We start from the raw sequence: 24268 nt of genomic DNA, 5'->3' as shown, positions 1-24268 counted from the left end.
ATTTCCAGACCAATTCAGGCTCCTATTCCCCAAGAACAAGGTGGTGGAATTTAAAAGGAGAAAACAATGTTATTCAGAAATAAATTGATGGAAGAAGGAAAGTGGAAACTTAAGTAAATGTTATGTGGAATGAAATGGCTGAGTGCATTAGGAAAGTGGCAAAAAATGTTTTAAGAGTTTCTAAAGGGAAAATCTAATATGTAAGGAAACTTGGTGGTGGAATGACAATATACAAAAAGCTATCAACAAGAAACGTGCATGTTTCAAAGTCTGGTTAGGGACTAGAAATAATGAAAATCTTGAACAATATAGAAATGCTAAAAAAAACTGCTAAGAAAGTATTACATGAAGCTAAACTCAAGGCTTATGATGATCTTTACAATAGATGAGGGACAAGAGAGTGTGAGAAAGATGCATTCAAACTTGCAAAAATGAGAGAGCGGAAGAGTAGGAACCTAGATCATTCTGCATTAAGAGCTATGGCTGGAGGGTACTAGTAAAGGACAATGAGATCAATGAAAGGGAAATTTTATAAGATGGCTAAAAGACCAACCATATTTATGGCACAAAATATTGAACAATTAAGGAATAACATGTCCACAGGATGCATGTAGTTGAAATGAGCATGTTGGGATGGATGACTGGCAAGACAAGGAAGGATATAACTAGAAATGAATGCATTTGAGGGAATTTAGTAATAGTACCAATAGGTAACAAGATGAGGGAAAGTAGAGTTAGATGGTTTCGTCATGTACAATGGAGACCAAGAACTACGCCAACTAGGAGTGAGTTCGTATAAGTTGAAGTATCAAAAAGCGCAATGGAAAGGCTCAAAACAGGGGTGGAGGTAGTAAGAAAAGACTTGATGATCTATGGTCTAACCAAAAGTTATGGCTCTTGATAGAGTGAATTGGTGGAAAAGGATTCATATAGCTGACTCCAATTAGTTGGTATAAGGTTTAGATGATGATGACGATATTTCTAGACATAAGATTTGCTCGAAATTTTAACATAATCACCATTATATTATAAGATTTTCTCACAAAATTTCTGCACATCAATATTTCTGAAAACCCCTTTCAATTCAAAGGTTCTACACATTCTAAAACATGGAAATTCCAAAATCATATTTCCAAAAGTCGGGTTAGCCCCAAATTTTATTGTACTAAATAAAAATTTCACAAAATTTTGGTAAAATCCGACTCCCAGAGACCTGCATTCGACAAGTTTGAAGGATTTCACAAAAGCTCATCTTCAGAAAAATACAAGTTTTTAGTGCTCGGATTTTCCAGACATTGATCATATAGGTGTGTTTCTCCATGATTGGACAGCCCTTTGACCAAAATCAAGGGCTTCATAATATTTGAAAACTAAAAAACTTCCAACTTAGAAAATTTTAATAAACAATAAACTCCACGATTTACATTTTCTATGGATACTCCAAACAAGGAGTGTTTACACATGCATTATGGGGCCCGTCTTTAATAATAGGACCAACCCTCTCATCATGATCATTTCAGCCCTCAGTAAGATTTTTATTTATGTATTTTTTTTTTTCAAATATGAAAACCCTACTTCTTCCAAAATGTCTTCTATTTATGGATCAACCATGAAAACCCATTTTCTATGGTGGGTTTTTCTCTTGGACCAAAACTCACCATCAAGATCCATAACTCCCAATTGTTAACAAAGGAAAAATCATGCAAAGATATCCCAGAAAGAAACATGTAAAAAAAGATGAAACTGTAGAAATATTATGAAAAAAAAAAAAAACTCAACACTTGGCATCCAACACACTTTCTCATGTATGAAAATGTCCAAGGTGGAACGTCCACCATTAAATTTCCAATAATCCTCATATCCAAAAATTCCAACCCTAGATTCAATTGCATGCATCAACCTACACTTTGATACCACTTGTTGGGAAAACACTCCTATGACGCCATGCATGCATCACATGTAAGATCGGATGCAATCAATTACAAGTGAGGCATAGAACATGTGTGTGTGTGTGTGTGTGTGTGTGTGTGTGTGTGTGTGTGTGTGGATATGGTGTAAAGAGAAAAAAACAAGAGAGGAGACGTTTCAAGCCATAACCATGATGGGAGAAGTTCTTACACCTCCAATGCCCTAGTCGTCTACACCCCCTCAGGCTAGGAACACTTTCACACTCTTCAAAACCTTAGAGGAAAGAGAGGAAACGAAGAGAGAAGAGGGACATCCACTTGGGGATGGGTGTGGGATCCCTTGGGGCGTTATTTACGAAGTTCCCATGGGCTTGAAGCCCATACCTCCTATTTCATGTGCACATGGGCCACAACCAACTAATTACACATGGAATCTCTGTCATGTGCAAGGTGTCCCGTATCCGTTACAATACGGCCGTATCGGCCGATACGTAATAGTAACAGCCGACACCATTATGCGATACGGGGTCGAAATAGCTGGGTCCAAAAGAAAGGAACCGAAAAAAAAGATAACTTTTTTTTTCTTTCTTTTCTTCTTATTCTTCGCGGGCTGCTGCCCTCCTTCTTCTTCTTCTTCTTCTTCTTCTTCTCTCTCTCTCTCTCTCTCTCTCTCTCTCTCTCTCTCTCTCTCTCTTCTTTTTCATTTCCGGCATCGGCATCGAAAACGGAATGGACTATGTGGCTGTTTCACAGCCACGCACTTAAATTTATTTTTATTTTTTGTGTTCTGCGGTGCATGCTGAACAGTGCACTTGCACTGTTTTATTACACGGTTTGCTGTAATGTTTATTTTCCATCTAACTTGTTAATTGGGTCACACTGACGTGGATGAAGGGAAAACACACATGTCAGCTTGATCTAAAACTTTTGAAGCCCCCAATAAATTTTTAATGGTGGACGTTTAATTATTGTTATTTCTTATGGTGCGGTCCACCTGAGCTTTGGATCTGCCTCATTTTTGGGCTCATGCCCTAAAATTATTTGGCAAAATGGATGGATGGTGTGGATATAACACATTCATCACGGTAGGGCCCAAAAAACTTTGCCACTCGTGCTACACTTCACAATCCAAGTCCCGCCTAATTCGAGCCCTTAAAAAATTGTACACGAGACATGTATTAACTTGAAATTTACCAATTAAATTATGAACTGTAGTTGCTAACTCACAATGCCAAAATCAAATCGTTTGAATACTTTTAATTGTTAATTTGTAGACGCTTATTTTTTAAAATATGGCCTTTTGATTTTTTTTCATGATTCACTATCCAATAAATGTCCACCAATTCATAAGTGGGATAATGCCAATAAATTGCATGAATTTGAGGCTGATTTGGGGCATGGATTGGTCGTCTAAGTCAGCCCCAAATTGGCAACGCCATCTACCTGAATTTAATTTCATTTTTTTAAAAGAACTATTGGGAGAAATAATATCAAATTGTTAAGTATATAAATTATATATTTAGAAAATTAAATATATGAATTTTGCAGTCAAATTCAGGTTATCTGGCTCATAAATTCATCAGACAGTCCGATACAACGTCTCACCAAAGAGTAGACCGTTACACCACCATAAACATGTTCCAATTTATAAATGAATGCATATTTGGAATGCTTAGAATATTCCGGATTTAATCCACATTTTTTTATATATATATTTTTGGCAAAAAAATAAATAAATTTCCACCGTTACGGGCCGTTACGCTCCCGTATCGCCGTTACACCCCCGTATCCGTATCGGTATCGGAGTGCACCGTTACGCCAACCAATACCGATACCGATACGGGATACCTTGGTCACGTGGCACTTCATTCATTTACACGTCCTTCCACATCATCACTTTGCCATCATGTGGGCCTAAACCCCAAACATGGACCTCACTTGATGATCTTGAAGATCCACTGTTGGATGAGAGACAAGTCACGACTAAAAGAAAATCAATTTACTTAAATTGTAAAAACACGTTTTCTTTTACCGGGAAAAAAAAAGAAGAAAAAAGAAAAAAATAATGAAGTCTTTTGAACCCAAAAGACTGCACGCTAGGACTATCAATCCAAGTAATGAGAAATGGTCTACATAAGAGACTTCCATTTGTGAATTCCTTATTGAGCTCACATGGGACAAGAAGTTTCCCTTTTGAGCGACCCACCACACATCATCTCGGGGCTTGAGAACCACATCATGTGTTAACACCACTTTATGGGATAAAAAAGTCTACACAATCACTTCACTATGATCACTTCCTCAAGATGTAGTGAAGATGCACAAAAGTGTGTATGGAACCTAGCAACTGAAGAGCATCCCTTCGCTATGATCACTTCCTCAATGTGCCAACTACCTATGTTTTTCATATTCATGTACTAACCTGAGCACCCGACTTAAATTGGCCAAGACTAGATCAACACTGCTAATGCAGTCATCTAGTACCTTGACAACCCCACACATGTACTATCCAAGTACATGTCCGTTCTGAACACAATTCTCATGGACGAGGAACCTAATGCTTATCCCTCCTGTGTCAATGGCTTAACTTGATGCAGGAATAATGGATGAAATCAAATAATGTGTGAGATCAATCAGAAAAATTAAATTAATTAGTAAAAATCACAAATCCAGCTAACATCATCACAAATATCAAGATTCTAAGAGGAAAGCATGCATAGTTTAAGCCAATGTTCGAAATATTGGTATCGCATTACATATCACACCCTTGGGATACAGACACGTATCAGTTATTGCAAGGGATATATCATTTGTATCGAGGAATTTATCGCGCTTTTTGGGAAACATGGGGAAACATTGGGAAAATGGTTGAATTTTTCAATGAAACTTCAGGGATTGTTAAACAAGACCTTATGATGAGGACATCATGTCACGTACACCCTTACGTACGTATCAAAGGAAGAGGCAGGCCGCGCCGATTTCCCTGTAGCTAAGCGAGTAGTCGTAATCGTGATGAAGACCCCATGTGCATGTGCAAGCATCTGCAAGACCCCACACTGGGAAGATGCACATGGACTGCTTTATGGAGTGATCCAGATCACTGGATCGCATGGATCATGTGATCGGGCCATCGATTGTTGATTGTCCACATCAATTTTAGACTTTATTATATTTTGGGATTTATTTTTTGATTATTTTATATTTGGACACATTATGAGTGTTTTAGTTGATTTTATTTAAACTAGGGCTATTTTCGTTAAAGTTCACAAGACAGAGATTTTTGTAAATTTTGAAACTTCTTGGATCTATAAAAAGAGGAGGGCGTGTGACCTCTCCCCATTGAATTTCGTGATAAAAAAAGAGAAAAGCTCTTGCTTTCTTTTCCCATCTTCATGCGATTTGAAGATATTTCCATGCGATTTTGAAGGAAGATTGGCGTGAGGCTAATCTTCATCAACAGAGGTGCAAGGTCTCCATTTATCCCCACACTATCTTCTCTTTTCTTTCCCATCCAGGTATTTTCTTCAGATTCTTAATTCTCTCATCCCAAATCTTTGTCTTCTCCCAAACTCAACTTTGTCATACCCATCCACAATCCAAACCTTAACCGACCTAAACCCATCCTCCCATGCCACACGTGTGACCGTACGACCACACGTGTGAAACCCACCCACTCCTTTTGGTTTCCCATCATCATTATATCAAAACCCCTTTCTTCCATCCCCGAAACCCTAACCCTAAACCTAAATTTCTTACTTTCCCAAATTACCAAAACCCTAATTTTCATCCTAGGTTGTATTAGGTTTCCTATTTTGAAATAGACTATATCTTATGCTAATTAGATGTCTCTACATCCATTAGATCCTAGTTTCTTTTTATTTTAATGATCTTGAGTTACGATGTTGGTAGCTTAGGCTAGGATTATGCATGGTTTTCTTTTGATTTTCATGATATTTGTGATGATTATAGCGATGTTTGTGTTTTTTATTATTATTTATTTATTAAATATCTTAATTTGGCTATTTGATCTCACATGTTACTCAGTTCATGCATCGGTCTTGCATCTCCTTAATACACACTTTTAAATCATAACATCTCAAAAAAGAAGTGTGTTTCCTTTCTATAGGGTCCTAAGCTATGCGTTATCTGATTAAACTAATGCAACTATATTCAAATTGAATGCATAACATTTAGAGTATACATGATGATCATTTCATCAAACACTCCCAAATATTTCGAAATTACTCTCAATTGACAGCTAGTTAGAGGAAAAGTTTGAAAAAAAGAAGATAATATTTTAATATTTTTAATTAAAAATGATATTTATTTTTCGAAAATTGACAAAGACTTAACAAAACAGTAGATCAACCCTCATAAATGCTTAATTTCATGTTTGGAGTCCAACATTGCAAGCAATTTCGGAGAAATTGGGGAAATTTTGAACTTTCCCCAAATTTTCCCAAATTGGACCACCTACATTCAAAATTTGAAATTAGAGTGTACGTAATGATCATTTCATTGAAGACTCCTAAATACTTTGAAACTAGTCTCAATTGAAAACTAGTTGAAGGAAAATTTCAAAAAAAAAAAAAAACATGGAGAACATGAAGAACCAATGGATATCAAATCAAAGCTCCAACTCCATAATTTTTCATGCAAAACGAGAAGAACCAATGGATTTTTAACAATCTAACACTGATTTAACATAATTAAAAAAAGAAAGATCAGAAATTGAAAATGCTCCTCTGATCAAACATGTGAGATATATCGGCACTACTTGTGTGTTTCGTATCGCACAGGTGAGATACAAGATATATTGTAGGATATATCGGCCGATATTATCGATATTTAAAACAAGTTTAAGCCTAAGTTGTCAAGCATCGTCCTACATGATCATTAAACATGGAAAACTAGGATCTAATGGATGTAGAGACATCCAAATAGCATAGGGTTAGGTCTATTATAAAAGGGAAGATCTCATACTACCTAGGATTTAATAGATTTGGGTGTCGGTGAAGCTAGAGTTAAGTAAGTTTGGGGAATTGGATAAAGGGATTAAAGGATTTAGGTATGATGAGATGAGAATTAGGGTTTTGGATGTAGGAAAATTAGGGATTTTAGGTTAATTGAAGGATTTGGGGATCTATGGTTTAGGAATTTTGGGAAAATGAGAGATTTGAGGTTTCAGGGTTAGGGTTCCAAACAATGGATGAAGGGGTTTTGAAGGGGAAATCAAAAGATGCAAGGGGAATAGTGATGTGGCCATATGGACCAGCCCATGGGCTCGCATGTGTGGCCGTATGATCACATGTGTGGGGTCCGGTCGGCTTAGGTTTGGCCCGCGGTAAAGGGATTTGATGGGAAAGGATAATGGGGAAGAAGGGAAGATGTTTGGAAGAGTTTTGAATGGCTTGGGTGAAGGGAAGATGTTTGGAAGAGTTTTGAATGGCTCGAGTGAAGAGAAGATGAGATTTCTACAAAATACCATGAAGTAAAAAAAAATGAATCAATGGTTGATAACTGGAAGCTTTGCACTCCCGTGATTGAAGATGGGCATCACACCAATCTTTGTTCCAAATCACATGGAACAAGTCTTCACATCGCATGTAAGAAGAAACAAAGAAGCTTTGTTGTTTTTCTTGTTTCTTTTTGAGCCCCCCCCCCGAAGAGCTTCTAGAAAATTACAAAATAGTCCCTGCTTTGGCCCTAGTCTAAGAAAAAACATATAAAACCACTCATAAAGTGTCCAAAAGCATTAATCAAACATAAAACTAGATCCTAAAACATGTCCTATGATGAAAAATGGTCCACAATCAACAACCCCATCATGTGCATCTTCCTAGTGTGGGGTCTTCCAGATGCTTGTACATGCACTATAGGGTCTTCAACACGGATACTCGCCTAGCCATAGAGAGACTGAGGCTCGCTTCCTCCTCTGACATGTGCACAAAGGTGTACGTAATGTGATGTCCTCATCATAACCACATGCACAAGGCTTGATACAATATCCATGACGGCCTACATGGATCTAGTCATACTATATTTTAAGCATAATCTTTCTAGGATGCATTTCAAACATGAATTTTCCTAAGTAACCATGCTACATTGATCAGTTGCATAGTGTGAAACATGGCTTAAGTGGGAAACTGATTTTCTTTTAAGGGCACAAAAGCCAACATAACTACCATTTAAGAAACGTTGGAATTCTAGTGGTGCAGGACAATTAGACACTTGCTCTAAAAGCTCAACTGTTAGAGAGTGGCGAATTAATCCCTTTATCACATAGCCCAGGCCCCATATCGCATGGGTTAGGACATCGGCCAAACCCTCCTCGTGGGCCCCCTAGCCTTTTTAAATTAGAAGAGATATATGCTTTAGTTCTCTAACACAAAAGGAAAAGAACTAAAAAAATGAAAAATTAAATGAAGGTTTGTAGTTACAAACCATAGCAAATGCATCAAGATCATGTGGATTGAAATGCTTTAGCGCTGTAAGAACAGCCATTCGAAATCCTCTGACCCCGTCACCAGTACCCGTCGCAGTGTCTGCAGCTGAATACTTGTGAAGCAGAAGCTCCAGTTGCCCATTTTCTATAAGAATGCCTAGAATAAAATTCAGGGCATGGAAATTGCTCACTCCAGTTACCAGTCGAGCTAAACATGAGAAATCCCCTTCTGACACATAAGATTCTACCCTTGTTGCTGCCAGGGCTACAAGAACATCAACTCCATCTAGGCAAGCAGAAGATTTGTAGAAATGGTGGGCCAGAATGAGGAGCTCAACCTGAAATATCATGTGAACTAGTTATAAGAGAATATATTAACATAGTTATAAGAAAACTAGTAGCAGGAGCAACAAAAAAAAAAAAAACATTTCTAGAAAGCATTTAGGAATTGCCAGATCCCAAGGTAGGAAGAACTCCCTAAGTAGAAGTTATAGAAATTATAACTCGAATAGCTATTTGTGAAGCTCTCTAAGGATCCATAATTAGCAAAGAGAAATTATTGGGTCCTGCTCATTAATAAGTGAACAGTTTGTGGATGTTTGTTTACCGGTATTCTGTACAAGTGGGGCTGTAGTTTGGTGATACAAACAGTTGTTTTAATGATTCCCTCAATGGAGAAGGCATGCCTCGAAAACCGTAAAAATTGGCATATAATCAAAGGTTGTGGTATTTGAACCTGGGTGGTTGGGGAATTCTCTATCCAAGATAGGCCTCATCAGATGAACGGTCTTGAATACTGAACCAGGGCCCCACATTTATGGAATCCCTTGCATCAGAAACAGGACCCTATACTCCCTATAAACAAATAGGAGGCAGATCTGATCCTCGAAAAATCCTCAAATCAAGACAACAAACAACAATGAACTTTAGATACAGCACAAAAGGGGTGTATAATTGCATCTAAAAGCAAGACTGATCCTATTCAATGTCTGAGGAATAAAGAATATATATGAAAACTTGGACCAAGAACATACTACTCAATGAATCAAATATTGAAAAATGTTTATAAGTGACAGAAGATAAACTGCATAAACTAGGAACCAAATTATGTAACATGAAATATTTAATGCAAATGAACAAAGTTTATGGAATGAAGGAACAGATATTAGGGGATGGCTGGGAAGAGCAGAGGAGAGATTTTGGAAGACTTAGAATATGCAGACTAGACTGAATGATTATACGAGCCATATGATGCAAACCAAACCCACTGACTAATAAGCACCATGACTGTAAAATCATGATAACACTGACTAGTTTTTATCACCAGCACAGTTTTCTGGTAGCTATTTCACTAACAATTACAGTTTTGAAAGACTACCTTGATCATCGGTCTGAGAACAAATCCTTAACTGATTATATGCTCTTTATTATTTTAACCAAGATGACAGGGCTGCTTCAGTTAACATCGATTATTAGAAGTGAGAATGCATGGATTTAATTTACAAAATTCAGTACAAATATGTGCCATTGGACCCAACCTGCTGCCTGATTAGATATACAATTTTGAATAGTATGGGTAGCCTGACATGCACAGGAGTGCATGGATTGGACCTGACACACTATCTGATGGATATTTAATACCCTATTTGGTATCAAGGTCATACCATTGAATTTGTTAGATCAACAAATGGGGTCCACCAGTGGACCTAACCTTCTGTATGACTCGATTTCTGGCCAAAATCCAATTGGACTGGATTGTAGGGCCACAAATCCAATCAGATAACCCATAAATGCAACCTGAAGGATTTGCATCCACAGGGCCAATCAGCAGTTTAAAATGGTGTTTATCCATAAATCAAATATGGAGTTTTCCCTCACACAAACCAAGTAGTTGTATATAGAACTCTTGTATGGTTGGTGTATATGTAGTTCTACTATTTTCTAATTATTTGGATTTATTCTTTAAATTTCCTTATATAGAACTTCTGTATGGCTGGTGTATATGTAGTTCTACTATTTTAGAATTATTTGGATTTTTTCTTTAAATTTCCTTAGTCAATGTTGAAATGTTTTAGGAGAGTTTTAAGTGTGAGCCAATAAGGTTTTAATATTGGCTTCTTCGGTTTGAAGTAGAACTTATAGAAGGCTGAGGCTGTTTGGATGCATAAAATTAATCAATTCAGGATTTGGTGTGTTTGTGGGTGGGTGTGTGGCTTTGCACATGCATGCATGTGTATAGCAATATCTATGGACAGATTTATTTTTATTCCATATCTATGGACAGATAATGAGAAGAAGACGAGTAAAATTAGTTTCTTGTTTCTTGAGATGGCATTCAAAACCCTAGAAGGTGATTCTTCTAGAGCCCCCCTCTAATGTGACTCCTTCGGGTTCACAGTAGAGTGATTCTGCAAAGTTGTCTTTACTTTCTGCTATTTTCGAATTTCTTGATAATAGCGGGATTTATGAGAGACATATTGGAACATCTAGAGGTGAAATCAATCGTCAAAAGTTTGTAATCTACACGTTTCTAGTTCGATTTTCGTATTTTGTTGTTTCATTAGCAGTGGGAGGAGCATTTCGATTCTTGTGAAGCACAAGTGATATTTGTGCAGACTGGATGGTATCTGAAATGATATCATGTTCTTAAAACCACGAGAAGAATACCATACCTCACATGCATGCGGTATTTCTTGACCAGTAATAACCAAGCGCATCAGTGCATGGCCAATTTCTGGTTCCGAGGGACAAAGTTCAGCCCACTTCAAGAAGTCAGAGAACCTCCATAAAAGAGGAGCAGGCCCCTCTTCCTTTTGAGAATCCATATATCCTCCACGATGTGCAGCCAATAGACCCTGGTAAAAAAAATAAAGATACAATAAATAAATATTTGACTTTGAACATGATTTAAGCATCGCTAAGCTAAAGGAGAGGAGAAGGATGCTGGAAACATGCCTTCAGAAAGGATTCAGCAAGAATTCTTGCAATACTGGCTAGAGGCATGACATGTGTCTGTACTAGGAGTTTGGCTTGCTCAAGTGAATCTTGAGCTTTAAGTGAAAGCAGCTGTAGCAGTTCAATTGGCCGTTTCCCAAATGCCTCAGAAAATGAAAGGCCCAAGACATTTGCAGCTTTTACAACTGATACTATTCTCTTACACAATCCACGCCCACAACCTTCATTGAATTTAGTCGCTAATATCTCCAAGTCCTGCAATCATGTAAGAAACATGTAAGGATATCCTGTCAACATTTAAAACATTTCGAAAGTCTTAGGAAATAGGTTAATTGATTTTAAAGATATCTAAATTGGGCATATGTATGGAATTTGGTGCCTGACATAGGTATCAGCTGTCAGATACACTGGCTTTCAAAAGTCAGAATTGCAGACAGGTATGTGCAAATTTTAAAATAATAAAACTGCATCTTAATGCTATATTGTAGTAGTTTATAATTAAAACACTCAAAATTCAATAAAGAAATAATAATAAAACTAGAAAATCACTATTTCATATGAACATATTCCAAAAAACAAGAAATTCATAAATAAACATAATTTGATTTTTTATATGAGCCATGTATCTAGCAGTGTTGGACACGGTGTTGACATGGCACAGTTTCAAAAACATTTCGTGTCCTTATACACAGACTGAAACGAATTGAGGGGAAAAGCAGCAACAGCACCATTAAACATGGCTAATGACATGTCCTCATTTCTTTTTATCTCAACAACCTAAAATTAACTGAAGCAGATCCTTCACAAAGAATATTAACTAGAGTTGAATCAAAACCTGCAATGAGTCAGTCAAGTTATTGTCACTCAGTATATTGTATGATTGAATAACTGAAAGAGCTTCCTGATCAAGCATAGGTGTAGATGCTTCTCCACTACTACTAGGAGATGAAATAGCAGCAAGCTTTAAAGCAGCATCTACAAGCACAAATTCAGATGGCATGTGCGATGGAGACAGCTTCTGTTGAAGCTGCTTGGCAGCCGTTATTTGCCCAAACTCCAATAGAGAAAGGACAGCTCTTTCCAATTCAGCAGGTCCCACTCTTTCCTCCCATCCAGACAAAGATGCCTCTATTCTGACATTTTCCTCTTGCAACTGCAAACTTCTAACTAAATCATTGTTGGTCTTGAAATGAAGAGAGGCGGAACTATCATCAAGGTCGCCAGTTCTATCCACTGCATCTACTAAGGATCGTCTTGATGGCAGGTAGGTTTTCGCTCTCCGCTTCATCTTTGTACCACCTCCTGACATGGTGGGAGAGTTACCATCTAGGACTTGCGGCTGACGAAAATGTGTCTGATTAATTTCCCTCATGTCATTTCTCTCAGTAGCTTTGGCCCTCATTGCATTTAAATGATTATCCATTTTTGTGATAATAATTGCAGTCTGATCTATAATGCTGCTGCTATTTCCTGCCACTGGATTCTGGCTATAATTGGTTGAAGTCAAGTCTCCCTCAGTCTTTATCTGAGCCTCTGATTCCACAGCTAAGAGCCATACTCTAGTCTCAATTTCCCGCAGCAGATGCAAAGGGTAAACTCTGGAAAAGTTAAATATGAAAGAATGAGTATGAATTAAGGTATACTGAGCAGAATAATAGGTATCAGAAAATCACTTACGGGCTGGATTGGGTTATAGTCCCACTTAGCCATTGGAGTGAAAGTAAGAGCATTTCGTGCAGTTCTCTTGCTGGAATGTCTTTCTCTACTGCTTCTGCGTGCTTGAGGAAAAACAATCCAGCCTGCGGGTGACTCAAAAGAAACACAAGTAAGAAGACAATTTGGAATTAAGAACGGTTCTTTACATGCTGGCTAATTTAGTATGAGCATGACCTGTAATGCAGGGAAGGAATATCTGATGAATAGTGTTTGGCAATGGCCCCACAGAGCAGCTCTCTCTTCTGGGACATCCCATAGGAACTCCTTCCACTCTGCTACCATGGCTTCAGCCTGCAAGACATGCATAAACAGGAGACTGGAAATGAAACATTTAGACAAACAGTACAATGAAAATCAGTCTAGAACAGCAGCTGTACACGGTCATTGCTGCAAGTTGGAAAAATATCAACCATTTTCAGCACATTTAGTGCCTGAACTGATTATGTGACAGATAGCAGAAGCTTAGATTCCTATGCATGAAGCAGGGTACCCTTTCTGCAAGGCTGAGTTGATCTGCCTTTGGGGGCATTGGGTAATTTTCCATTCAATATATTTGTACGTAACCCCTTAGGCTGCCAATTAACCGGGCCGCATTTATTTATTTTACTTCCATTTGGAACATTGAACAGTACTGGAGCATATCAAACATAAAACTTTTTTCCTAATAAAGCATTAATGTAAAAATCGATTTCAGGAAATCTATCTGACTCGTGCAATACACAAATGTAGAAGCAGATGAATATAACGTACTCACTGACTCATGCAGGGTACCCTTTCTGCAAGGCTGAGTTGATCTGCCTTTGGGGGCATTGAGTAATTTTCCATTCAATATATTTGTATGTAACCCCCTAGGCTGCCAATTAACCGGGCCGCATTTATTTATTTTACTTCCATTTGGAACATTGAACAGTACTGGAGCATATCAAACATAAAACTTTTTTCCAAATAAAGCATTAATGTAAAAATCGATTTCAGGAAATCTATCTGACTCGTGCAATACACAAATGTAGAAGCAGATGAATATAACATACTCGCTGACTCTTTCCACTGATTGAACTGTGCAGTTTAAGCATTGAGAATTAAGAGTTGAGAAAATTTTTGTGACAAGCTATAATTTCTAATAAGATCCCATGTTCAGGAAGATACATATTAAAAGTCAACCTCAGAGCAGAATAGCCTACAGATCTGGGAAGGTTCCCCAAACAAATCTATCTTATCTATAATCTATTATACTACTTGTGTTTGCATGCACACACATATTTATTGTCCAGTTCACACACATTTCTCGAGTTCCTTCAAAACCGAAATGTTGTAATTCTACCTCAAATTGTATAGTCTTCAATTTCGGGCAATCTTTTCTGAGAACTGTGGCCCATGCAGCCAAGCTAGACATGAAATGCTGGCCAACCAGAATCAAATTGTTCTGTGAACCACAGATCAAGGGTAGCTTTGAACATTTTATAACTTATAGCTCTTCCCTTGACAAGATAAACTTTTAGCAGTCTAAATTCCCAGAATAACAAAAACCCTTCCATTTCACACAAAGCATTTCTCAAACATAATCAAGGGTTATCCAAATCATTCTGTTAAAGTCTAAGACATGTAACATAAATGTATTATACCTGTGTCTCAGTAACATGATGAACAACTGATTTCCAAGGAGCACCACTCGATTCCAACTGCCTGGCCCAATTACGTGCTTGTTCCCAGTGTCCATTTTTCTCTAAGGCTGTCAAAAGTGAATCATCATCCAGTGTTTCATTCCCCAAGTACAATTCATCACCTTTGCGTAGAGAAGGTTCAGCTAAATTAATTTTCCAATAAAGTCGGCGAAAGCATGCAGCAGCAGATCCCCCATCTCCAAAATCAGCTTCAGCCAGAAGTTTTAGCAAGCATCTTTTTTCATATGCTGATGGACTTGTTGAAAGCATTGCATCTGCAGCTTTAACAGCAGTTGAGCTTAACCATGTTGTTCCGATCTTTCCATCTTTTCCAATGTTTATCGGCATATGATGGCGTTCTTCCTTTATTCTGGAAGAAAAGGATGCTAGATGAGCTGCAGCCTCTAACAGTCTCATTTGAGAAAATGCCTAAAACCAATATACGGAAGGATCAATACATTAATTACAACAAAGTCATCATCCTAGCATGCCTGAACAGTGATCAGAAAAAAGGCACCAAATATAAAGATTGGACTGTTGAACTTTAGCCTTGTCCATGTACCTGGAGAGATCTGATGAAAGGTAACAGAGAACAGGATGGAAGGAACATTTCAAAAGCTCTGAGCAAAGGAAGAAACAGATGTTGCTCACAAAGCACTGCGACCATCTTGGACAGAGAAATAAGTCCCTCATCAGGATCAGTTGGTACTTTTATTTGTTCATCAGCTTGTTTTCTCCTTGCCTCTTCAGCAGTGATTTCTTGAGCAGCAGAAATTGTGGTAGCACTGGAACTACTATAAACATCAAACAGGGCACCAGATGGGCCATTTCCTGATGTTTGTTCCATCAGATGCCTCCGTTTTGGGTTCCTTCGATTGTAACGAAACATAAGGGCTCTACTACCAGTTGGCAGGGCATTAGTTGCCATTACAGCTGCTCCAACATTATTTGCAATTTGAGAGGAAATGTCATTCACCTTGATCAATGAGGTCTCCCTACAAAGAGAAGTCATTTAATGAGATTTTGACTTGATTTCTGTTGCAAGCCTTGTTCTGACTATCGACAACATTATCAATAATATCGCCGATATTATCAGTATTGGCAGCTCCGCCATACCAATAACACTGGTGATATTAGAAATTCTAGGTATCGACGATATATTGCCTTGTATTGCCTATGTAACGATCTAGCAAAATTTGTTATTTTATTTTATTTTATTTTAAATTCCATTTAAAAGCTTTTTTGGGGCGCATGGTTGTATGACCAACTCCATGTATGCATGTGTATATGTATGCATATATGTGTGCAAGGATGGTTGGAAGTGTCTATCAGTATTTATGCATGATTGGTGAATGGATAGATCATGCATGTGCGTATAGATGTATATGTCATTGTGTGTATGTATGTATGCATGCATGGATGTGGTGTTGGATGGATAATAAATCATGCATTTTATTTATGTTATGTGCACGCATGCATGGATGGTTGGTTGGTTGGATGGATCCACCATGTTTCCCCAATGTTTACTTGCTTTTAGGCCCCCATTAAAGGGAAACTTTGTATGCATCTTTTTTGTTATTATTTGATTCCTAAATATGCAATTATGTGTCCTTTTTAAATTTTTTTTTTTTTTTTTTTTATAGCATCTCTTGAAGTATCATTGAGAAATTCTACTATTTCCCCATGTTTTCCGAATGTTTCCCTAAGTCAGTGTTATATGCTTTTAGGTCCCCATTAAAAGGAAACTTATATGTATGCATCTTTTTTTCAATTATTTTATTTTATTTTATTTTTTGAACAATAAAAGTTTATTACCAAACGGCCAAAACCGAAATTTACATGCGTACACAGAAGAAAGGAAATTACAATTCTAGCCAACTATCCAAAAAATGATCAATTGCCTTGGATGCAATCGCCCATTCCATAACATTGCATTTAGCCCTATTAAACACCTCCAAGACCTGCCCTGACTGATTCCTGAAACATCGATTATTCCTTTCTAACCATAAGAACCAAATCTCTGTGAGCAAACAAAGCTGCCTCACTTTTTTCTGCCTATTACCATAATCACCACTGCAACATGAAGAAAACTGTGCAATAAAGCACGGCGAAATCTAGGCTTATTTCGAATAGCTTGAAAAATACCTTCCCAAATAGCTCTTGCGAAAGCACAATGAATAAATAAATGATCTACTGATTCCTCATCTTTTTCGATTCCTAAATATGCAAATATGTGTATTTAGCATCTCCTAAAGTCTCATTGAGAAATTCGACCATTTTCCCCATGTTTCCCAAATGTTTCTCTCATTCAGCATCACATTTCCGGGTATCATCGATAATATCAGCAGTATCAATACATGTTTTCGTATCCCCAACCAGCTATACATGTAATGATAACGATATTATGAACACTGGTTGTAAGATACCCTAATTTACATGGAAATATGAAATAAATAAATAAATAAATAAATAAAAAATAAAAAAATCTCCCCTGAAATCCTTCCAGAAGATAGAATATCATGGTCATATAATAAAAAGAAATGCCATTGCAATAATGGAAACAAAATAGAATCACAAAAACTAAGGTGCAACAGTTCAGCCAACAACAACAGTGAAGATGCCTGCAAGAAAGAAGGGTCACTGTTAACCTTGCTGCGGTAATCTCAAGCCAAACTGTCAAGCATGAGAGAGGAGATGTATCTGGAAAGCATGACGCCACCATTGCCAAAAGAGACCAGCGCAAGTCTTTTGCTCTTATCAGAAGGGCCTCCCCCGGATTTTTCTGTTTCTCACACTCAGCAAGAATCCCAAAGAGTTCCACAGGGATCATAATGTCACTTTCTATAGAGAAGGAAATGTCATTACTTTTTCCTGAAGACATTGGATTTGTTGAAGAGGTAGCCTTTTTCCTTGTCAAATTCATGCTTCTCAGAACTGTTAATATGTGGGTCCTGAGCCTTGGATCACTGAACTCAGATGCCTGATAAAAAGCCGAAGCAAACAAATCAGAATGGAGAAGAATGATTTTTATCAATGAGAAATAAGTAAATGCAATTCTCTTGATAATAGTTAATGTCATATATTGCTGAAGAAATCAAACTTACTACTTGGATGACCATGTCAAATGGGAACCCCCCGACCTGAGCTTCCGTCAGAAATCCAACCTAATAAAATAATATGCTATATTTATGGTTCAATCTTGGATGATCCTAAAAACTTTATTCTTAAAATGATGGGTGAGAAAGTACCCAGTCATTGTCCTTTGCAAGCACAGCAAGATATTTTGTGCTTAGCGGAAGATGATGCAACTGACAGAAAGCTGTAACCAAATTCCAGTGCCGGCTTGCATCTTTTTGTTGAGATCGGAACTCAGTTCCATCACCACTGCCACTTAAAAGCCAAGATCCACAGGTATTCCCTTCAACAAAAACTGGCAGGCTCACTTTTTCCAAATGCTGGAGGACAGCCATTAGAGCCCGTGAAGGTTGTCTACTGGCTGCAACTCTATTGGGAGTATCCTTTTGCTGAATGCCAAGATTATCATGGTGCTGATAATCTTCTGCCAATGCTCGAGCAAGAGAAACCGTAAGATCACCTTCACTGGATACTGCACAAAATGCAGATCCCTTCGGTGAAAGATGCTTATGCTGCTCATTATAATCAATGGACTTGTAAAATGAAGAAATTCGTCGTAAGGCGGCAACATCTACACGAAGCATGCTAGCAGATAAACCACAAAGCTCAAAAAGAAAAGCGCAGGATGCAACCAGAACAGAGTCCTCAAAGTGCAAGATAGCAAGTGGCATAACCTGAAACCAATAGAGCACACATGAATGTTAGAGAGAGAAAAGAACCAGATATCTAACTGATTATCCAAAATCAGTGATGAAAACAATGTAGTTACCATTAAAAGATGGAAAATACCTTCTCAAGTGAAAACGGTAGAAGATGTATTTAAGGTTGTTAAATAACTTAGCATTTCATAATTTATTTCATGAATCAAAACTAGGTCCATTCTAGCAATTACCTTCAGTGCCATATTCATGGAGATTCAAATCAAAATTATACTGGCCTTTTGAAGGTTACAACTTTCTATTTTACACTATTTCCCCACATATTTAAGTGATGACATGTGTCATATTGAAACATCCTACTCAATGAAAAGCAAAGCATCAATCATTTCACCGACTATCTAAAAGCAAAGAGAAACGTTCCCTACGGATGAAAGAAGTGATTCTTCATTTTGAGCCAAAGGTGCAATAAGTTTCTGCACATTCAATTGGATATTAGTTTGTCCATGCATTGAAGCTCCAGATGATTCCTGATGGGCAGTTGTTGATTTTAACTTAAGAGCGCGTATGCCAAGGAGATGGTTGAAAGCTGCTAGTGCACGGCCACGATGCAAGTGGTGCTCAACTCCAAATCCATTCTCCTAAAACAAATAGAAACACAGTAAGACCATTGAAGAATGTCAGCACAACTACACAAGTAACTTAAATGCACAGCCACAAAGCCATTTAAGGTAAAGGAGGAAGATCTCACATTCTGAATTGAGAAATAACGGTCAATCATAATGATATAGAAAGAAATTATTGGCTCAAATTTATACTAAGATTAAGGTTGTAGTAAAGATGGGTAAATTCTTCATGATCACATGGAATATTCTAAACATATACTTAAACACCTTGAGCTCATCACTCAGAAATCAGGATGCATGATCCAAAAACTGCAATATAATTTAGAGCATGGAACATAAAGAAAAACTTGTAGCAGTTTAGCAATCACAATAAATACAAATCCTGCGGAAGTTCTTTCTTAAGATAACTCAACTTTCATTGAAAGACAAGGAAAAAATATAGGAAGGGATAGTGATGAGAGGTCACCAATCCCTATCCAAAATAGAATCAAAGCCCTGACAAATTTCAAAGAACTCGACAAGCATCTTTCCAAAGTATTTAGGGACTTGTCCCATCCGACCACTTTCATTGAACTTGCTAAATTACGAGTTTTGCTATTGCATTAGGCCCATGTCAACCAAAGTCCTACAAGCATGGAAAGGTTCCGTAGAATCTTCCTTTTAGAATGATAGCAATTTTTTTTTATTTTTTTGGAAAATTGACAATTTTATTCCTAAAAGGCCAAAGCCGCAAATATACAAGTATAAAACCAGAAAAGATATACAAATCCCTCCAACATTCTAGCAAATAAGAGATGATCTTTAATGCTTGCGCCCACCCCAAAATATGAAATTTAGCCCTGCGGAAAACCTCCAACACCTACCCCTTACAATTACTAAAACATTGATCATTCCTCTCAAACCATAGAGCTCAAACACCTACTAGCAAACTTGAATGCCAAAATTTCCTTCGATCTTCCCTATACCCCCACCATACCACATCAAGAAGAACTCATTGATAGAGCCCGACATCACCCATGCAACTATGAATAATTTGAAAAAGTAATCACACATTTCTCTTGCAAACAAGCATTGGATAAAAAGATGATCCACTGTTTCCTCGGTTTGAAGACATACAAGACATGCATTTGGAAGGATCAAACTTCTTCTGCAGAGATTATCCAATGTTAGTACTTGCTTCCTCCCCGCTAGCCACGTGCATGCCACCACCTTTGAAGGAGCACCATAACGCCAAATGAATGACGTCGGACAGACTCCAGATGAAGAAGCATCCCCTCTTACGAACATATATAGGGATTTCACTGAGAACTTTCTGGATTTTTCTTGTAACCACACCATTGAGTTCGATTATGAGATTATCGAAGATACCGTAGAAAGCATTCCAAGCAAACTAATCAATTCATCAAATTCTTCATCTACCAAATTCCTTCTACATGGCGGGGCCCATACTACTTCCCCTCCCACTATGGAGAAACAACCAGCCACCCTAAGATCTTCTTGAAGAGAAATCCCCACCAACCATGGAAAAAGCTAACTCAACCTCTACGCTCCTACTCACTTACCTTCCCAAAATCTAATATTCTTCCCATTCCCCAGCATAAACCCCACCCCTTCCCATTCCCCTAATAGAGCTAAAGTCATATCCTCCAACTTCCTAAAGCCCACTCCCCCTTCATCCCATGGCTTAGATACTTCTTCCCATTTCATGAGGTGAAATTTATGTTTATGTTCCGCTCCTTTCCACAAAAAACCCGCCTAAGTTTTTTCAAAACCAACTTGGGGCACTTAAATAGAGACATATAATAAACTAGTAGGTTAGACATTGCCGTCTTAATCAAAGTTATTCTCCTATCCATAGACAAAAGTCAAATTTTCCATTGAGACAACCTTCTTTCAAACCTTTCGATCACTTTATCCCATAGGTGTTTTGCCGGTAGGAAAGGAACCCTCCCTACAACCAAATGTATAAGTATATAGCTTTAGTTCCTCAGGAATTCCCACCCCCAAAATTTAACTCTTACTAATATAAATTTTCAAACCCAAAACATTCTCAAAGTTGACAATGATCGCTCGAAGATTTTCAACATCTAGTGAATCTACCTCGCAAAATAGCAAAGTAACATCAACATATTGCAAATGAGAAACCTAGAAATCTGATTTATCCACTTAAAAACCATTCATCAATCCACCTCCACCTCTGTCTATCAACGTGCTCAAGGCCTCCATGATAACGACAAAAAAGTGTGGGGAAAGTGGAAACCCTTGACGTAGACACCTTGATGCTAAGGGAAAAAAAAAACCATTCGAGGAGCCATTGACCAAAATTGAGAATTTTGCTGAACTCACATATTTTTACATCTAGGATTGCCATTTAGCCCCACATCCCAGCCTTGCTAGCATATAATATAGGAAATCCCAATCTACATGATCATAAGCTTTTTTGATGTATATTTTGCAAATGAGACCTTTTAATCCTCTTCTATTACAAGACTCAATATACTCATCCGTCACAAAAAAAAAGAAAAAGAAAAAAAACGATCCACTATCTGTCTTCCTTTCATAAAAGCCCCTTGCGAATTTGAAATAACTTCCCCCAACACTGCTTGAAATCTAGAAGCAAGCATCTTGGCCAAGATCTTGTAAGGACCACCCAGTAAACTTATGGGTTTGAAGTGTTGTAGACTCTCGATACCTTTTTTTGGGTATTATTGCTATGTATGTGGCCCCTAACTCCGAAGCAATGCATCCTTTCTCATAAAATTCATTCATGAACCCAAACACATCCCTCTTTACCACCTCCGAAAACCTATGGTAAAACGCTATTAGAAAACCATCCGGGTTGGGAGCTTTACCACTACCCAATTCTTCCACCGCTTGTTTAACGTCTTCCTTAGGGAAAGCCTTTTCCAATGATTCTGCCGCTTGTGACAAAATTATCGAGTAGCGACCTTTTCCATTCTTCTCGTGTTAACAACTTTTTTTTATAAAAGCCAACTATAGAGGCACATACCTTAGTCCTTCCCTCAATACTTTTTGCCTTCACTATGAGAGATTTGATCTTGTTTACCCTTGCCCTAGTGCTCGCTATAGCATGAAAAAAATTGTGTTTTCATCACCCTCTTTCAACCAAAGGGCCTGCGGTCGTTGGCGCCATTTAATTTCATCCTCTCGCATTCTGACATTGTACTTTGCGCAGTGAACTTCCCACCATGCTCTCCTCTTCCATTATATTTATTAACTCTTCTTTTACATTGAGGTTCTAAATTTCTTGCAGAATTTTTGTAGTCTCCTCCTCGCGACCCCTCAATTCCACTTTCCTCTATTTGTAGACTCTTAATTTTAACCTCTTTAATTTCTGGAATAACACAAATCCTGCACCCCCTTGTATCGAAATGGGCGATCACCAATCTATCACCTTTCCTACAAAGCCTTTAATTCTAACCAAGAGAGCTTAAATATGAAAGGACGAGGACCCCAATCTTCCTCATCTATCTCTAGCAATATCAAACAATGATTTGAAACCAGATAAGGCAGGCCTCTCTGGTGAATCAGTAACGGTTTCTCCACCCAATCTGCAGAAAGGAGGAAGCGATCTAACTTTTGACTTTAATGTCTTAGCATATCCATTTGACCATGTAAATTTAACTTCGTCCATAGGTAAATCAACCATTTCATTCCTAAGAATCCAGTCCAAAAAGTTCCGCATACTAGTTATTCGACCCCCATTTGATTTCTCCTGTATGAATTTGATTATATTGAAATCATCACCTAAGCTTCATGCCACTCCAAGAAAATCAACAAGATCAAACAAGGCATCACTCAATTAATGTTGAAGAGCTCAAAGATTTCCACAAAAATTAGCAATAAACATAGTCGTCGTCATCATCTAAGACACGCCCCAACTAATTTGGGTAGGCCACATGAATACTTTTATGCCATTCCACCCTATCAAGGGCCATAACTTCAGTTAGACAATAGGTCAATAAGTCTTTTCTTACTACCTACACCCACATCCTTTTGGGTCACAAAAAATTGGCAATGAACTTGGTGAAAAAAATAAATGGTCCATTGACTACCCATCCAAAAGGCAGAAAATGCTGGAATGATCATTTCCGATTTCTCAAGTGATTTATGGTTAGCATCTTATTATTTCCAACCAACCACCCATAAGCAATCACCCCTAGCGACCCACATGAGAGCATATGAACACCAATCAAAGCATTTGACGAGATTGCTTTGAAAGAGCTGAACAAAATGGTTTCATAGAAAAGCATCCCAAACTATCTGTCTTCTAATAGAATCTATCCCTCGCTCTGATCAACAACTAACAAACCTGCATGTGATCCATGAGATCCATGAGACCTGCAAATTCTTCAAGTTTCTCTCCATGAAAATTCAATAAAAATAGTAACCATGCTAATTGGTTCCCTCCAACAGAGTAACATTGATAAATCATCACCACTCTATCTACCATAACCTGGGCCAACATGGGAAATGCAAAAGGCCAAGACGTTGGTTGGGCACCATACATCCAAAATCTAGTTCCAAACCGGTCCTCAATGCTATGAATAATCTCCTTTCTGATTTTGATGCCCATTCTATAAATCACTTCCCATGCACCCGAAGCTCTATACAAAGAAAGGGCTTTAGTTAACCAATCCCCAACTTCCACACCATATTTGTTCACCATAAGTTGCTTCCATAAAGTTTCCTTTTCCACCCAGAATCTCCAAAGCCATTTTGCTAGAAAAGCTAAGTTCACAATCTCCAAAGATTTGATGACAATCCATCCTTGACATGGTGTGTCGTAAAGGCTGTTACAGGGCCGTAAAGGCCGTTATGTAAAGGTAACAGTGGCAACTGTTAACCATTACAGGGTCGTAACGATTGCAACAACTGTTATGGAAGAAATGACCCGTAACCGCTGTTAACGGCCTGTTACGCCCCCTGTAAAGGCCGTAACAACCCTGTAATGTTCTATTACGGGACAGATGCATGTTTTTTGGTTTTTTCTCAACGTTACGAGGCAAATATAAGTTTTTCGAAATTTTTTCTTCCAATGATAAAAGCGAGACTATAACAGCAGTTATGGGGGCTGTAATAGCTGTTACAACCCATATTGTAAAGGTAACGGTGGTGGTTATATGGTCACCATTACCACTATGGA

General features: G+C 37.9%; 1 protein-coding gene across 5 annotated transcripts in view; it reads right to left on the bottom strand.

Moving 5' to 3' along the window:
• The window catches only part of LOC131254340 (uncharacterized), a 158913-nt gene that overhangs the window by 19518 nt on the left and 115127 nt on the right, over positions 1-24268 (bottom strand). For 4 of the 5 annotated variants that reach the window (XM_058255340.1, XM_058255330.1, XM_058255335.1 and 1 more), the window contains 12 exons: positions 18904-19116; positions 17933-18493; positions 17789-17848; positions 17333-17664; positions 15247-15679; positions 14646-15113; positions 13198-13314; positions 12985-13106; positions 12143-12905; positions 11308-11562; positions 11025-11207; positions 8352-8690 (listed from right to left, as the gene is read on the bottom strand). In XM_058255340.1, coding sequence (XP_058111323.1) covers positions 8352-8690; positions 11025-11207; positions 11308-11562; positions 12143-12905; positions 12985-13106; positions 13198-13314; positions 14646-15113; positions 15247-15679; positions 17333-17664; positions 17789-17848; positions 17933-18493; positions 18904-19116 — 3846 coding nt within the window. Of the gene's footprint in view, positions 1-8351; positions 8691-9088; positions 9248-11024; positions 11208-11307; positions 11563-12142; positions 12906-12984; positions 13107-13197; positions 13315-14645; positions 15114-15246; positions 15680-17332; positions 17665-17788; positions 17849-17932; positions 18494-18903; positions 19117-24268 lie in introns of those variants that run through there. The other variant, XR_009175507.1, reaches the window with a different exon arrangement.

Source organism: Magnolia sinica, chromosome 1 (assembly GCF_029962835.1).
Source record: "Magnolia sinica isolate HGM2019 chromosome 1, MsV1, whole genome shotgun sequence".
Classification (NCBI taxonomy): Eukaryota; Viridiplantae; Streptophyta; class Magnoliopsida; order Magnoliales; family Magnoliaceae; genus Magnolia; species Magnolia sinica.
Note: the sequence above shows the minus strand (reverse complement) of the source record. Positions and strands in the feature narration are given on the sequence as shown.